Source organism: Triplophysa dalaica, chromosome 12, assembly GCF_015846415.1.
Source record: "Triplophysa dalaica isolate WHDGS20190420 chromosome 12, ASM1584641v1, whole genome shotgun sequence".
Classification (NCBI taxonomy): Eukaryota; Metazoa; Chordata; class Actinopteri; order Cypriniformes; family Nemacheilidae; genus Triplophysa; species Triplophysa dalaica.
The window spans coordinates 20704002-20722109 of NC_079553.1; the positions used below are offsets into that span (position 1 = coordinate 20704002).

The 18108-nt window shown below is 36.2% G+C and overlaps 2 protein-coding genes across 2 annotated transcripts; one reads left to right on the plus strand and one right to left on the minus strand.

Moving 5' to 3' along the window:
- Positions 1-457: 457 nt before the first annotated feature.
- Positions 458-5256, plus strand: slc25a32b (solute carrier family 25 member 32b). Its single transcript, XM_056761751.1, has 8 exons — positions 458-593; positions 722-929; positions 1253-1403; positions 1710-1795; positions 3317-3465; positions 3718-3831; positions 4144-4289; positions 4808-5256. The coding sequence occupies exons 2-8, from the start codon at positions 761-763 to the stop codon at positions 4926-4928; spliced, it is 936 nt and encodes a 311-aa protein (XP_056617729.1). The 5' UTR covers positions 458-593; positions 722-760; the 3' UTR covers positions 4929-5256.
- A 1323-nt stretch (positions 5257-6579) lies between these two features.
- On the minus strand, positions 6580-17895 carry cthrc1b (collagen triple helix repeat containing 1b). Its single transcript, XM_056763068.1, has 4 exons — positions 17757-17895; positions 9256-9474; positions 8651-8867; positions 6580-6835 (listed from the first exon to the last, which is right to left on the minus strand). Exons 1-4 carry the CDS (start codon positions 17871-17873, stop codon positions 6687-6689), a joined length of 702 nt encoding a protein of 233 aa, XP_056619046.1. The 5' UTR covers positions 17874-17895; the 3' UTR covers positions 6580-6686.
- Between the last annotated feature and the right edge of the window lie 213 nt (positions 17896-18108).

An 18108-nucleotide genomic window follows, 5' to 3' on the forward strand; every position in this document is an offset into this window, starting at 1 on the left:
CGTACTCTACATACCTGAGCGGTTATAAAAAAAACGTTAACCAAATGAAAACCTAAAAATTACTAAAAAATATACATGATGATTACAATATTTTAGAAGTTCAGAACACTTAACACTATAGTCAAACTATGGACAATTACTACACAAATAATACACAAGTACCTGTAGCGCAAAATGTGGGTCAAAACAACATCTTATCAATGTTTAAAGTGGCCTTTTAATTTAAAGAGCATTTTATGTTCTTTCAAGTACTTTCAGAATAAACAAAATGAAACATTATCACATACAGTTTTAATCTTCCTCTTTAAAATAACGAAAAAAAAAAAGCATTTTTACTGCAGTCGTTACAACACTGAATGCTATTTACTTTACATAAAAATATAACTGACTCAATTAAAATTAAACGTATTTTTTACTAAATCAACAACATAGTTTGTATTTATGTTCGCCTTGCTGTTCGTCACTCGCCGTACACTCTTATTTTGAAAGTGCAATGTCACGCATGCGCAGTTTATGTTGTGTGAAGCTCCATGCAGTTGCAGCATGTTTCCGAGTCTTCGTTCCTGTCACTGTACATGATTTGACATTTACTGGTAAGGTCAAGCAATTCTTTTATATAAAAGTCAGCTTTTACCAGCCGCATAATAGTAAAACCCATCAGGATATATTCTATCAAAAGCGACTATTACATGACACTTGTTTTGTCTTCTTTTTATGTAAGTGATCCCGTGTGTTGACAAGCAGTAAGACAGCAGCAGTCATGAACCCCAGTCCCACCCCGGGCTCTCCTGCACCCCAGACTCTCACCGGCAGCCTGCAGAGACTCTTCAGTCATGTGAAAATTGAGAATTTAGTGGCTGGACTCAGTGGAGGGGTTGTGTCCACACTGGTGCTACATCCCCTGGATCTGGTCAAAATCAGGTTCGCAGGTAATGATGTACAATATGCATTTACATTAATGTGCTAATAATTCTGCACATTGTATGGGCTTTGTTTTTTATTTTGGATTTTTTTAGTAACCACATAATTCCTGTTGTTAGATTTGTGTTGTTCTAAAATGTGGCAAAAAATGAAGAATTATATTTACTGTATGCAGTAAAGAATGATGAGTATATATATATATATATATATATATATATATATATATATATACTATATTACTGCCACATAAATACATTTTCAAAAAACGTTAAATTATGATATAGGACAGGCTGCATTCAGCTCAACTGTTGCATTGTTGACTATGTTACAGTAAGTGATGGGCTAGAATTGAGACCTAAATACAGTGGGATTCTAAACTGTCTGAGGAGCGTCTGGCACCAGGAGGGTCTGCGAGGACTTTACCAAGGCGTAACTCCCAATATCTGGGGTGCTGGAGCCTCATGGGGGCTTTATTTTTTCTTGTATGTATTTTTCTTCTTGTACTCCGTACAGTATAGAGGTGTATAATATTCATGGTTATTATTTAAACCTGGAAATTGAAATCAATTTATTGAAATCTAATAAAAATCGACCATGTGAACTAATTTGTTCAAAAGATCAGATTTTCTTGCTTTAACTGAACCCTTTTGAAACAGATCTTTCTGGCATTGATCATCAGGTATTGGGGTTTATAAACTATAAATAAAGCAAAACTAAATGCATTTTTACAAGTAGTATAAAAAAAAATGATGTTCATGTTTGCATAATGACATCTTATTTTCATACAGCTACAATGCAATAAAAGCATACAATAAAGAGGGCAGAAAGACGGAGCTGAGCATGGGAGAACATCTGATGTCGGCCGCTACAGCAGGTCAGTACTGAATATCTCTCACTACAGTGGGCACATAAATCAAGTCAGACATGTTGCCTGTTCTTAAGATTAAGATTTAAAATGCTTATGTAGTAAAGAGAATGTGGAGGAAACCCAAGAAGTTTGAATAATTATTAATAACTGTCACAAATAAATAAATAAATGACATAATTAATAAATCAACAAATGTAAAATAACTGATTTTAACAAGCAAGGCGGGACGAGAGCCGTGAGGGGACGACGCAAGTGATAATGAGTGTCAGATGCATGTTGTACCGGCCTCGCATCGTTCTCTCACGGCTCTCGTCCCGCCTTGCTTGTTACACTGATGTATTCAGAGTTTTTCCATCACAAAAGCTCACCACCTCCACTAAACAGATAAAAGGCAGAGAGGGTAAACTCTTCTACTGATTTATTTTCTGCTATCAATCACAAAGACGCCTGACGGAGTGGATTTGGGTACAGATCTTTCTAATCAGTCCTGACAGATTAACTCCAGAATAATGAATGAGGCAGTGTTCTACTATTGATCAGTTGTTTTTAAGTCCGGAAAACATTAAAAGAATCTCATATATTCCTGATAACAAATTTATGTGACTAGGACGCTGCTGTGTGCCGAATGTTCTCTAATCCCAAAGCAATTCTGGAATACCCTACTTTATTTTTAACAACAATCATTAGGCATAAAAGATGCTTTACAAACGTTATATTTTATATATATATTTATAACATATATATATCGTTTTAGGCATTCTACTTCTTCAAGTTTCCAATTAATATTATGAAAAGATTTTTGTGACATGAAACAGGCCGTAAAAGGGCTCATGTTCATGAGAATATGGGTTTCTCTGGACATCTCTTGTGACTTATGCACTAATTTAATTACATTTCCTCATTCATTTCCCCTGAATTACTCACCAGATACCATTAAAAGTAAAATAATGGCCCTTTTTATTAAGACACCTCGGCTGGAAATTTCAGGAAACTTTCAAATTGGGCTGCAAGATATATTAGAATTATCAAAATCGCAGTGGTTTGCAATAACTGAATGCTTTTAATACTTTAATAAATAATTTATGACAACAAAGTTTTAGGTCAAGGCAGAAAGCAGACAGACTAGTCAGACAAAAAGAGTGATGTTTTCTTTTCCTGAAACAATGTAAAACAATAATGTTAGTTCTAAAAAATTTTTTTCAGTATTATCTCTTTTTTAAATGAATTGGTCAGAAGATGTGATGAGTCACAGCAGCCGATCTTTCACTCCCATCTGTGTCATTTAAAGATCAATTGAACACTAAAATGATTAAATCATTCTGTTTATCTGAGTGTCTTGATTTACAGCTTGTTGATTGTTACCATTTAAGCTTTTAACAGACACGTTTATCCAATCTGTCGAAAACTAAAAAGCGATTCATCTTAGGGAGGCAACAACATGATAAAGGCTATTCAAAGTTTCCACAACAACCGTTGGAGGAGAAAGAGAGAGAGGTTAACCAGGTTTTGATGTGTTACCTTTTTTAGGGGCCATGACGCTTTTTCTGACCAACCCGATCTGGGTGACCAAAACTCGCCTCGTCCTGCAATATAACACAGATCAGAAGCAATACAAAGGAATGATGGACGCTCTTGTAAAAATCTACACCCATGAAGGCATCGCTGGACTCTATCGGGTAGGGTTAAGCAATCTGTAGGTGTTTTTTTACATGTTTGTGTCTTATTTTTGTTTTGGGGCTAAATCATTTGCTTGAACAGGAAATACTTAACGTTTCATAATAAAGTGTATCCTGAATTTCCACAACTTGCCTGTAGGAGGCGCATTTGTATAAGGAAATGAGCAGCTTTGTGATTTTTTTGATCATGTTTTTGTTGCGCTGCAGGGTTTGTTTGTGTTATCTAGCCGAGTTAACTGTTGTGCTCCCTAGGGCTTCGTCCCGGGTTTGTTTGGAACCTCCCATGGTGCACTGCAGTTCATGGCATATGAAGAACTGAAGCGAGATTACAACAAATACAGAAAGATGCAATCAGATGCTAAACTGGTTTGTATGATCACTTCATGCTTTGATTCTTCATTATATTTACCAAATGTTTGACTGTGTTCAGAACGGATAAGCACATTGCATTGTGGGACACTTTATACTTACGGTTAAATCTCATCTCATCTCTCCCATACGCTAAATGTGAAAAGATTACGATTGGCTGTATTTGTAATATGTCATGTTTTGTTCAACGTTGAGAGAGGAATTACTTGTGGTGTCACACCTGGTTGGGACACGTTGTTAACGTCACATTTATCAGCTCAGCTTCGCAGGAAATATCTTAAGGTACATGTTGCCCTCTCTCCTTCCCAGAACCCATTAGAATATATTACTATGGCGGCTTTGTCTAAAGTATTTGCCGTGGCTACGACGTACCCCTATCAGGTCGTCCGGGCCCGTCTGCAAGATCAGCACAATAAATATGACGGAGTATTAGATGTTATTGGGAGAACATGGAGGTAAGCAGGAGACATGCACGCACCGTAATCTCAAACAAACACCTGAGCAAATTTACAGCTTTTTTGGGCTGGAACAGCTTTAAAGGAAAATATCTGCCTTCAACAAAAGTGTTGTTCCATGACCGGCATTCATGATATGCTGTCGAATACAACAGACAATATATGTATTATGAAATAATTTTAATTATAGATCATTTTAAACAGTTTAAATATTTGAATAGCTTATGTTTTATTCATAGTTTAAATATTTTATTAGCTCATTTGTTATAAGTGTAATAAATGCAAGAAATTCTTGGTGGCTTGAAGCAAAGTCCATACGAGATGAACATGCAATTTGGTTTAATCATTTGTAAATAGAATTGATCACAATATATCGATATTAAAAAAGCAAAAGTATATCTGCTTTTAAACTTTTCTGAAAACCTGGTCCCATACAATTATAAGTGTACTACTGCATGACTAGTATTCATTTGATTCAATATGATATTTATCCGTCTCTTGCCTATCATTGTCCTCAGAAACGAGGGCCTCTCAGGGTTCTATAAAGGGATGGTTCCCAACCTGATCCGAGTCACACCAGCCTGCTGCATAACCTTTGTGGTCTATGAGAACGTTTCCCGCTACCTTTTGGATCAGTGAGAATGGACGCAAATGCACATAGGGACCGGAGCTGGGACGGATCGTCCTGTTGGAGGCTGCGTCGACAGAAAGAAGTGAAATCGAGCGGGTCATCTCCTGGAACAGTAGTGACGCCAGAGAGTCTTGTCGAACAGAAGTCACTACTCCTGAAACTGGTTCTTTAAAAGTAAACCCTTCAGAAGAGGTGACATCACAAATGAATACTGATGTCACAATACAGTACAAGTGATGGAAGGATGTAATGTGACTCTATACTGTACATTTATATGTGGCTGTAAGTTACACTGAAAAAGGTAATTTGTTTTATTTAATAAAAAAGAAAAAACGATGTATGTTTTAATATTTTATCTTATAGGGCTGGGCAATACGTTGAATATCCATGATGTATTTGTTATATTGTGGAGTTTTTAGACCTTGTCTTGATCTTCAGTGTGTTTAGAAAGCGTTTCAGATTGAAACCTCAGTAGCAAATCCAGCTTTAAAGTTGGTATGTTTTAATCATTTTTATGACATTTAATTAAAAACGTACAGGAATACACGGTTTAAAAAAGATGAAGATTACAGAGGTCTCTGTGTTTTAATAAAATACGTGAATATTGTAATTTATTTCTGTGTATTTTTTCTCTCTAATTTTAACTTCTAACTTTTTAGAATATTTTTACTGCGATTTAGTTCTTGACTACTAAATCTAACGCTAAATACAGTGGCTCTTTTTTTATGCGTTGCAAAACAAGTAACGTTAATAAAGGCTAGACATTGATTACCAACAATATTAAGATGTGTCTTATCTGTATTGTTCAGCCCTAATAGTATTTAATCAGCGAGATTCAGGGATAAAAAATCTATTGTACTGTGTACACATGCTTGTAAGAAGTGCCTGTACCATGTTTATATCTTAATTTAACTTTTGCACTGAAGTGTGTCCTGTGGCATGGCAAAAGCTAAACAGCGTAAAACTTTATTTCTTAAATCGAGGTCACAGATTCACTAAATCTGACATTTGACTCACTGCTGACATTTCTGTTAACGAGCTGAAATACGCGGCCTGAAAATGCATTTTGCTTATAGGTTAATAAGTAATGCTCTTTGAGGAACATGTACCAGAGACAGCGACTTTGTTCTTTTAAAAAACGTTATTGACATTTAAAAAATGACCCGATAAAATGTACAAAGTTATACAGTATATGTCTAGCCTCAAGCTGATAAAAATGAAGTTTAAAATTTTAAAACGTGGTTAATATGGATAATACAAGACCGTACCGGAAAACTAAAACTATAAAACTTATTTTTGCACCAGTTAGAGAGTTGTGTTTTACTACAGTACTGGATAATAAACTGTAAAACCTGTGGGTAGACAGCTAGACAAAGCTCATTCCAAACCTGTATGACTGCAGAACAGAAAAAATATACATTTTAAAGAGCATTGGTTTCCAAACAACATTGACTTTCACTGTGTAGATTCGAGACCACCGAGACATTTCTCAAAATATCTCTTTTTGTGTTCCACAGAAGAAAGAGAAGTTTCAAACAACATCAGAGTGAATAAATCACAAGAGTTTTATATATGGATCATCTTTAGGGCTGTCCAAATGACACTATATATATATATATATATACATTCATTCATTCAAGAGAATGATGACTGGTACAATAAATCCTCGACATTTCAAAACTCGCCATAAAGTTAAATATTTAGTAAAACAGTACAGAGATAATGTTGTAGAGAAGTTGTGATGTTCCCTGAAGAACACAAGGGTCTCAGATGCTCAGAGGAAGCTCTTCAATGATCACCCGGGAAACAGAGTTCCATCCGGTGGAAGCGTCGCCATGGGGATAGTCGCCACAGACACCCACCCAGACGGCAACATCCACCAAGCCTTTCTTCACACCTTCACATAAACCTTCAACTGAAACAAACCCGACAAAAGTAAGATGATCATGAGCAGCTTACCACAAACACCCCCCAAAAAACTATTAGAAGAACAGAAATAAACAAATGCGCTTAAATGCACCCTGAGGGGAAATTAGGAATTCAGAGATGGTCTTATCTGCTGTAATTAATCCATACAGAACAATTTGTAGCGTTTAGAGGGGAAAGCTTTTAAAAGATCTTCCCTGTAGCACAAGCGGCGATAAAACAGATTCATGGCATGTGCTTTATTTACTTTACATCACTGTAAATGGACTAATGGTTGCACTTTGCATGACAGGCTGATCTAAAATTAAGAACAAAACTTGTGTCATTCTACAAAAGACAGGTGACTTTTCTCTTTGTTGACATGTAAAAAAAAGTTTTTGGGGCTATTTCCTCCCAGCAGTGGGACAAAAATGCACAAACTCCACTTTTGAGTCAAATTAACCTGAGACATGTTTATATTTCAGCCAACATGGGTTAAAGCAAAGCAGCATTTGGGGTTAAAACAACCCACCTTAGGTTAATTTATAACTCAGCCTTTTGGGCTTGTCCATTTTTAACCCAATGTTGGATTTAAATAACCCAACCTTTTCTAGGGTGTAGTAAACTTATTAATTTAAATAAAAAAACTCTCAGTCTACTTTTGAACTTCACAGAAATAAAGTTAAAATGACACTAGACTTCAAGTTTACTTGACTTATATTTGAACCAATTTCTTTTCTTGTAGACATTTTTTTTCCTATTTCGATTGAGAAGCCTCTTAAATACTTTTTTAAGTGCATGCAGTATGATAACTACTAAACTAGTTTACTGAGAATGTTCTTTGAAGTGTACATTCATACACAAGTTTGAACTAGTCATTTCGAAGTATGCCTATAAGTTTATTTGTAGTATATTTGCAGTACAAAAAAAATGTAGCTGTATAGTTGTGCACTCAGTGTAGTATTACACTTGTTATACGTAAAAGTATACTTTTATAAACTTAAAAAGTGGACCAATATAGCTCCAAGATATTACTGCAATAGTATAATACTAGTACATTTATATTATTATACTTAAAAAGATATTTAAACTTTACGTAGGTATACAGATTAACTTGTTTTAAATCGTAGTTGGGTTAAGTGTTACAAAAGCCCCCATTCAGCAGTAAAGGTGCCTTTGTTATTTTATGATCACTAATACTCTGAAGGTCTCTTTAATACCGTGTTTGGTCATTCGGAATACAAGACACCCAACTTGAATGCCAACAATGTCTAACAAGGCATTTTGAATCACCTACAAATTTAGCATTTAGTCTTTTGGAAATGTTCAATAGCTCAGCAATTGAAACTAGACCTTTCAAAGTGGTAATGTACACATTCAGCGCTTGATGAAGAAGCATTCAGATGGAACGGGACCTCATCTAATCTGTTTGGGGGCATTGAAAAATGTACGGCTGTTGGCTCGAAGTCACAAGCGGAAATGTAATCTCATTAAATGTACAGCCAGATCCTTTTAACTAGGACACTATACTGTTCAGTTATTTTTCATCAATTACTTAAAGTAAATAATTATGCATATTAAAATTCCTATTTATTTGATTTCAGTTCATTTCATTTTATACAGCCAGATCTTTTTAACTAGGCCACTATACTCTTCAGTATTCCTTCATTAATTACTTGTCAGTAAATAATTATGCATATTAAAATTACTTAAAAATTGTATTTTATTTAATTTTACACAGCCATACCATTTTAACAAGGCCAGTTTACTGTTCACTCTTTTTTATGAATTACTTGTCAGTAATAATAATGAAGTAAAATCTCACCTGATGTGGTTCGGTGGATGTTGATGGTGGAGTTGAACTCTGGACTGCCCTGGTCCAGGTAAATGATGGACTCTATAGCCAGCGGTGATGTGCATTCTGCTCCATTAAAAGTGAAGTACCAGCGCTGACAACAAGCTTTTTTACACTTCAGTCTAAGAGAGCCGATGAACACCACACGCAGGGCACTGTCTGCATGCCGTTTAGTGAACGTGCACTCCTGAGGACAATACACAAAAACAATGCGACATGCTTGTTTACACCATATTCACTATTATGTTCCTTTATAAAGAAAGCCATAAGATCTATAGTGTGTTCTACATATAATGTAATTAACCCAAAATCTGAAAATTCTTTCTGTGTTTCCTCATCCACAAGATGTTCTTAAGAACACTGGGAAGCAAATAACACTTTGCCCCATTGACTGTCATTGAACACAAAACCACAGAGACATTTCTCAAAATATCTTCTTTTGTGTCGCACTGAAGAAAGTTCTTTTCAGGTCTTGGACAATATGAGGATGAATAAATTATAACAAGATTTTTATTTTATTTATTTTAAACATTATATATGCTGAGAGGGGTTGGAATCAGTTTTCAGCCTCTTACTGTTATTTTGCCCAGGTCGATGCCATAGTTGAGAGATTTCCAGGCACACTGCTTATAGTTGGGTTTCCACGGCTCTTCAAACCTCTCCGTCACACATTCGCCCTTCTCCCCTTTTACACCGTCACGGCCCGGGACGCCCGGAGTGCCTGGAATTCCATTCACTCCTGGATTTCCGTCTCTTCCTGGAGGTCCTGCTGGACCCTGAAGGCAGCTGGAATACTGAGAAACATTTGAGTATTTTGTTAACCGGCATATTTTGCAGCTTTGAGTGTCTGTAATAGATATTAGAAATCTCATTCTACTTTAGAAAGACATTGTAATGGAAAGAGCTATACCATCAGCTCTCTGATGGAAATACCATGCTGCAGCTGTATTTACAACTGTGAAATTGGACAAGTCGAGCCAGTTTTGTGCAAAGTTTCTAATGAAAATGGAAAAGTAGCCCATAATGGGGCTAAGCCTCATTGAACTGAGATGGAGTCATCTGTCCAGTTTGACTGTAAAGAGCTCTGCAGGCTCACTATTATTGAGATTCATTATCTTAACAAACCACTTAAATGACAGAAATCACACAAGCCTCACACTTTAAATCCACAATATTTACATCATTTTTAAAAGAAGACAATAGCAATTAATATACAGTTTAAAAAATGTTTTGTGTATTAAAAGTGATAATATTGACTTTTAGATCAACCTTTAGCTTAGACATCGCTTCATTCGTCCCTCAATGGAGAAATTTCAGACTTTTGATTGCAGACTTGACAAATCTGAGCTCAGTTTGAGACATTGTTGAGATCTCTTCTGAAACTCTTTATCTGAAATATCCGATATTAGATTTTAAGCAAATGTTCCCATTTGCTCTTCATTTAAGCTTATTAAAGTGTAAAATAAATAATTTAGATATTAAAGAGATCTTGTTTTTTTATTTCTTATGGCTGTGACCCTGGACAACAAAACCAGTCTTAAGTTGCACGGGAACATTTTAGCAATCAGCAAAAATACAAGGTATTGGCCAAAATTGCTGTTTTTTATTTTATGCAAAAAAATCATTAGGATATCTAGTAAAGATCATGTTCCATGAAGATATTTTATAAAGTTTCTACTGTTAATATTTAAAAACTTTCTTTTTGTGAGTGGATGACCTGCTACAGTGCCTCAGATTAACAACTTCAAAGACGATTTTCTCAAAATTTAGAATTATTTTGCACCCTCTTATTCCATCTTTGTAAACAGTTGTTGTGCCAGATAAGTGTCCTATCCTAACAAAGCATACATCAATTGAAAACTAATTTCCTCAGCTTTCAAATGATGTAAAAATCTCAATTTCGAAAAATTGATCTTTACGTTTTGTCGTCCAGGGTAACATGGCTCTAATAAAATATGATACTATTTTAGTAGTGCCCTCACTGGTTTGAAACTTGTAACTTTAAAGAGAACTGTGACATAATACTTAAACTCATATTGCATCTATAATCTAACGTATTCTATAGCATATTCAGTGTCAGGCAGGATTCCATCTATAACTGATTGAACCTTGAAAAGTGGACAATTTTATGTTTCAGTGAATCGAGGCAGCTGCAAAACATTGAAAAAAAATGAATGCCTCATTAACAGCTGAAAGATGTCAGACAAAGTGAAAAGTCATTTCAGAAAAGTCTTTTTCATATGACATTCAACATGTTTCTAGTTGGAATAATGCACCAATTATATTTGCAAAACGATACACAAAGCATTCAATCCCATGTTTCTAGAACTAAACTGATGCTCACAATAAATATACAAAACAGTTTTATATCATGGGTAAAATATTTCTGTACGCAAATTGTTGTAAAACGTGAAGATTAATCTCACAGGAATTCATAACTTTTTCAAGGTGGCTTATTCGTATGAATTTGTACGTTGTGAATCGTTAAAGAACTTCTGTTCCTAGAAAGCACAACTGAAGCCCCTCACCTGACCCCACCTCTATTCCTTACATCACAAAGCAAATCGTACAAAAAATGTGCGATTGATATGAATGTGACATAGTAATCTTATTTTTTTATTATTTTAATCATCCAATGTTTTTTTGTACTTCCATGCTTAAAGGGTTCATATTAAACCGACACGGCCAAAAAATGTTATGGTTTGTTTTAGATGTAATTCAATGTGTACAATTTAAGGTAAAAAAATGCTGTATTTTCCACATACCATTCATGTTTGTATCTCCTCTTTGCCCCGCCTCTCTGCAAGCGCAGATTTTTTATAAAAGCGAAGGACGTACTGATTGGCCAGATAACTGGTGCGAAGTGATTGGTTGAATACTGCAAGCGTGTGACGGAAATGTAACGCCTCTTAACATATTAGAAGCAATTGCACTGACACCTTACTTGCGTATACATGTGGCTCAACACACCTGTCTGGAAGTTTCTAGTCTGCATAGTGAGACCTTGATAAACTCATTCAGGGGTGTTTGATCAGGTTAAAGCTAAACTGTGCAGGACACTGGCCCTATAGGACAGACTTTGGAAAAATGTTGGACTATTTGTAACATCGTAAAATTTTGCCGTGAGATTGTGTGGTCTTTAAAAAAATTTCCCTCCAAGTATGAGCAATAATAATCCACAGCATTGAAAATATGATGCAACAGTCAGCGTGAAACGTTTGATCCTGTATGACAGGACATCATATTAATACAGCAGAGAGTGTGAATAAAATTAATTTGAATAAACACTCTCGGGGGGGGGGTATATTTATGACACCATCCCACAGGTGGAAAACCGAGCCAAAATGGCAGGTGCGACAGAAGAACCACATCCATAATGGGACATTTAGAGAATAAGCGAGGCAGCGATTCGCCACGCATTTACATCTCCATCCGAAAGTGCTTCTTAATGTCCAGGGTGGAATAAAAAGCAGCACCTAACCTCATCCGAGCGAACAATCCCTGGCGTGAGAGGTCTGGATTTAACATTAAGTAAGCTCCACTGTCACCTGACTCAGTTTCCGCAAGACTAATGCCACTTCTAATCAGCATGCCTACAAGCAGAGAGCTGTGGAAATAAGGGCCCTTAAATAGGCAATAAATCTTCTCGATACAGGCCAGGGGCGAGCCGGGAAGTGAAATGTATTCATATTTATAAGCTGGAGGCTCTGTGGCTGCGCTCGCAACCCTCGGTGAGTTTGGCTTCAATGCTTTTTATTGACAGGACACACCTGAATGTACTGCAAACAAAGGCTTGCGGAGCACACAGCGCTATTTCCCTCCGTGGTTATTCACAGCGGCTTCATTAGTTAGGACTGCCCGAACGGTCTGAATGAGAAATGTGCATGTTCTCTACCCACTGTGAGAAAATTCAAAAGAATTTGAGCTTCTACTTTTCATTATAATGACGGGACGGTGAGATGATACAGTCATTTATAATAAGCGTCGACTGGTTTGCTGAACAATAATCTCTCACCCGTGAACAAAGGCATTTTCCCCGGACTGTGTGCGACAGAGGCCTTCATTTGTTTCATTGTACAGTTAATGAAAAATATGGCAGAATTCCTGGTTGCTTGTAACTTTCAATAAAGCGGCTCTCCTGAGATGAAGTTGTTTAAGCATCCTGATGTTAAGACTGTGATGAGACCATGTTAAAACCGTTTTAAGAGCAATAAGTATTTATTTTCGCACAGTGTCAGTTTTTTTATGGTAGGCGAACTTATTAAATGTGTTGGCAGTGCTCATAACACCTGGACCAGAAACACCCAAAACCACATTACCCATATTTGGGGATAGTCCCAATGAAGTCCCTTCTAAAAACACAATTAACATAGCCAAAAATATAAAATACCATTATCTTTTTGTGTTTTGGAAAGGGTTTTATAGTTTTATAGGTACCAATTGACCCTGCCGAAAAAAAAACAATAGAAACCCAACAGAAACCATTACAGAATTATAATTGATTCCATTAAAATACCATTATGAATCATTAGCTTTTCCATTAAAACCATTAAAAAAATGTGTTGTGTGTTTTGGGCATTATTCCAATATGATTTAACATACCACCAATAGAATACATCACATACCAGTAGAACCATTACAGTTTCCATTAAAGCAAGTTCAAATCCCTTTAAAACCATTACAACCACTATAACACATTTAATGGTTTACATTGTTTTTTTCAGCATGGTACCCAGTAGAAACCATCACAGAAATTATGGTTTCCATTCAAATATCATATGAACCATTAGCTGTTTCCAATAAAACCATTGCAAAATATTTTTGATTAGAGTGTTTTTGGCTTTATTCCAATAGGATTTAATGGTTCCCATCTACAAGATCCCACCAATAGAATCCTTCACATAGATACCATTATAGTTTCCATTTAAACCAATGTAATTCCCATTATAAACATTACACCCTGCTAAAAAAGACAATAGAAACCCAACAGAAACCATATCAGAAATTCCAACGGTTCCATTAAAATACCAGTATGAACTATTATCTTTTTCCAATAAAACCATTACAAAATTATTTTTGTAGTGTGTTATGGGCATTTTTCCAATAGGATTTAACATCCCACCAATAGAATCCATTACATACCAGTAGAACCATTAAAACCAATGCAAATCCCTTTAATACCGTTATAACATCTTTAATGGTTTCTTTTGTTTTTTCTGCAGGACAATGACATGCAGTTATAAAAATAAAATGTGTGAAAAATCACAGATAAGATCTCTTTACTTCTCAATTATTTTTCCTAAACTTCATTGAGATTAAATGGAGAACAAATGAACTTTTGCTTGAGTCTCATCTGCATCTCCGATGCTTCTCATTTCTAAGCCTCAGTACGAGCTCATTTCATAGCCTGAAACCTCAAAAATGTTTCCATTTTAATATTGATCTCAACAATGTCTCAAAATGTGCTTAGAATGGTATCAAATCTCCTGAGGTATAAAAAAGCAACCTCCTAAAAATAAGAGTGTTGAAATAAAGGATAAAGATGATTTCAGTGTCTAAACTATTCAAACTTACTAATGTGAATGCAGATGGTTCCACTGGCAAGATTTTTGACTGAAATGATGCAGACGATAAATATCAAATTCGTCTTTCAATGAATCTCAGGAGACTTCAGAGCTATCAAGAAATGAAATGAGCTGGGGAATTTCTAACAGCTCACAGCTGTAAATTCAATTGGCTTTGATGACTAATAAACATGAGCGCATTGGGTACTGCATACTGTGCAGTATACACTCCGCTGACTACTGCTCACTGATACACTCAGATGACCTCATCGGCTGTGCATGTTTGTTTAAGTAAGTGGGACCCAGTTATCATCCTATTAAAAATGGTTAGCAGTCAGACAAAAGAAAAGCTCTAAAAATAAGAATACCATGGTTGATACCCCTTATGAAACTTAATTTAACCTTTTTTAACCATGTTTTTTGTTGGTTTTTATATATAGTACATTTTCAGAAGGGCCATATAGTACAGAACACTGTTGATACGGTACATTCAGTTACACGGAAAATGGAAGGTTTAGTTGAGCGCAATGCATTGTGGGATACCACACAATGCGCTCCATTGTATACTTAAAATTTTGCCTAAAAGTTTAGACAGATTTATACAAAGGCAAATATCTAAACAGGTTTTATGGAACAAGGCCAACAGATTATCCTGTATTCTCAGAATAAAACTACTGCTAATACTGTACGTGTGTTTGTTTGGTATCTAATATTTCATTCTAGTTCATTTTCTGCAGTGAACTCTTTGTGGACTTTGAAAAATTTAAACAAATCGGTCACATCTTTTTAAGGAATCAATCTGTCATCGCTTTGTTAAGTGGACCCCATGACTCAAATTTGTCTCGCGTCTGCAAAAATGAACCTGACATTGTTCAATATAAAGAGTTTAGTCGATACGGCAAACTTGCACCAACTGTGGGAGATCACAGTTATGACATTGATCTGTGAAACAGACAGAATCGATCCTCATATCTGAAGGAGCAAGTTATATTTACAGTCACTCATATATCTGTGCGCTCATAAATATCTGACCATCTCGTGAATTGCTTCAGACTGGTTGAAATCAAAACGTGGCTAATAAAACCAGAGTTTTACAACTTCTACTCTGGAGGTCTACTTCTCCATGTGAGAAAGAAACATTTCAAATGATCACTCGTTTACTTCTCCATTGTTACTCATAGACTCAGTTACATTAAATTATCTTTAAAGTCTCAGATTTCTCTTATGAGAAAGAAATAAAAGTTACAAAAAGAAATAAAGATATAACTGAGACATTAAAAAGATCTTGTCTGTCAGTTTTTGCGTATTTTAAGACAAAAATTAGATTAAACGGAGAGCAAACAGACAATCTTGCTTAAGTCTCAACTCAGATGTTTCTCTTTGACACAACGGAGTCAGAAATCTCACAAATGTCTCTGTCATTAGAGTTTCAGAGAAGATGTCACATGGTCCTAAACTGAGCTCATGTTTGTCAAGTCTGCAAACAAAAGTTGATATTATTGCAGATGTAAATATGATCTCAAATAATTCTCATCACATTCTCACCAAATCCAGATTATTTACCTCTACCAAAAATAACACCTCCATTCTCATACGGGCACACGTCTTCTCATATCCAGACACCCAGATCTACATCTCGTTTCACCCAGACCTACCACTGTAGCAGCTCGCATTACAGCCTGCCTAGAAGACATCTCCGCTTGGATAAAGAGCATCACCTCCAGCTGAACCCTGCCAAGACAGAACTACTCGTGTTTCCGGCACACACCACAGTGCAACACGATCTCACCATCCAACTTGGCAATACCAAAATCACTCCTTTCAGCCAGGAACCTCGGAGTCATACAGTATTTGATGAACAGCTGTCCTTCAATGAAATCATTGCAAAGAAAACGCGGTCCAGCCGATATGCCTTATTCAATATTAGAAAGGTTAGACCCTATCTCCCCAGCATGAGCTACAACTCCTTTTCCAGACCCTGGTAATCTCAAGGTTGGACTACTGCAATATTCTCCTTGCTGGTCTTGTGGCAAAGATTATTAAACCGCTCCAGCTGGTTCAGAATGCAGCAGCACACCTTGTCTTCCAAGAGCCCAAAAGGGCTCATGTGACACCCCTTTTTATCTCTCTCCACTGGCTACCGGTTGAAGCCCGTATCAGATTCAAGTCACTAATGCTTGCCTACAGGACCATCACTGGATCTACACCTGCATAGACTCACACCCTTCAAGACTCGTACACCCCATCAAGAACCCTGTGTTCAGCAAACTAGCGGTGTCTTCTATTGCCTTCTTATAAGGGCACTAAATCGCTTTCCCGCTCATTCTCATTCACAGCTCCTTCTTGGTGGAACATTCTTCCTAGCTCAGTCCGGTCAACCACATCTATCACAACATTAAAAAAACGACTTAAAACCCATCTCTTCTGCAAATACTTGACAGACAAATAAAAAAAACACTAACCCTCTCTCTTTCTCTCAACAGGTAGTGGTCTAGCTTTTGTTGAATCTAGTAACTTTGCATTAGCATCTATTGTATTATTGCTCCTGTATGAAATATCACTTAGTGCTCCCTGAACTCTCTGTAAGTCGCTTTGGATAAAAGCGTCTGCTTAATGACTTAATTTAAATGTAAATACAATACTCTTCGTGTGTTTAAACAATTGACTCTATTATTTCTCATTTTAAGTCTAAGCAATTTTGGGAGAAATAGACAAATGCACATTTCCAAATGTCTCACATATATCTCATCTACAGTCACAGAGGAGATCTCACCAATGACTAACATCATGCATAGGCAAACAGGATCTCAAAATAAATCTTTGGGTATAAAAAAGTTGTAATTATATTTTTTCTAAATAATTTAAGCAAAAACATATTAGATACAGCTGATACTGTACTTAACATAAACAGTAAATAAGACTTTTGAGACACGAAAGAGCAACCACTGAGCAATAATGTGTACTTTCACTTTAATCATTACACAGCACGTTGCAATGCTTGATTCTTATTGGATGCAGCAAATCATTTAGAACTTTTTTAAAAATGAATTATAAATATGTCTTTTAATAACATATATGATATTATATTTTCAAATGACTATACCAAATAAACTGTACGTTATATTTGAATGTTGACCTTACCTTAAAATCAAAAGTAACGGCTTTGCCTCGCGGAAGGTCTGCATTCGGTAAAAATTAGCTGATAAAATATTTCAATAACAAAAGATTTTTTCTCATGTGGCACATAGCCGTGTAATAATTGGGATAATGTACAAGCAGCCGGCTGTTATTGCTAAATAAGCCCCTTCAGTGCGATTCAAGATAGGCTACCTGATCACACAGTCAGGGCCTGTTTTTGGGAGAACAACCGGGTGCCTGTACATTATACCGTACCATAAACTTGGTTTTAAATAAAAACATGCCATGTTGCATGGATAATTCAATTTAACAATTGACTAAACGTTATGATGTCCTTTTTCCAAATAAAGAAAAGTTAATAAAGTCTGTCTTACTTTCTCCACGTAATCTCCATCCTTCTGCCGCAGACTTCTGGTCTTAAACTTTTCTGCTGCGTAACATGTAAATAAAAAGCAGCATATGACCAAAACTTGTGGCTTGAGCTGTCCCATATCTGAGGTGAGTGCTAGGAGAGGACAGGACGGGACTTCATAAAACAGTCGGTCGGTCGTGAGAGAGAGAGAGAGAGAGAGCGAGAGAGAGAGAGAGAGAGAGAGAGAGAGAGTGCGTGAGCGGATGTTTCCTCTCCAGGGACCAATTACACCCAGACTGCCGTTGAAATCTTCCTCACATGTAGAATATGAATGTAATCTGACATAAAACATGAATCAATATTTGTTCTTTCAA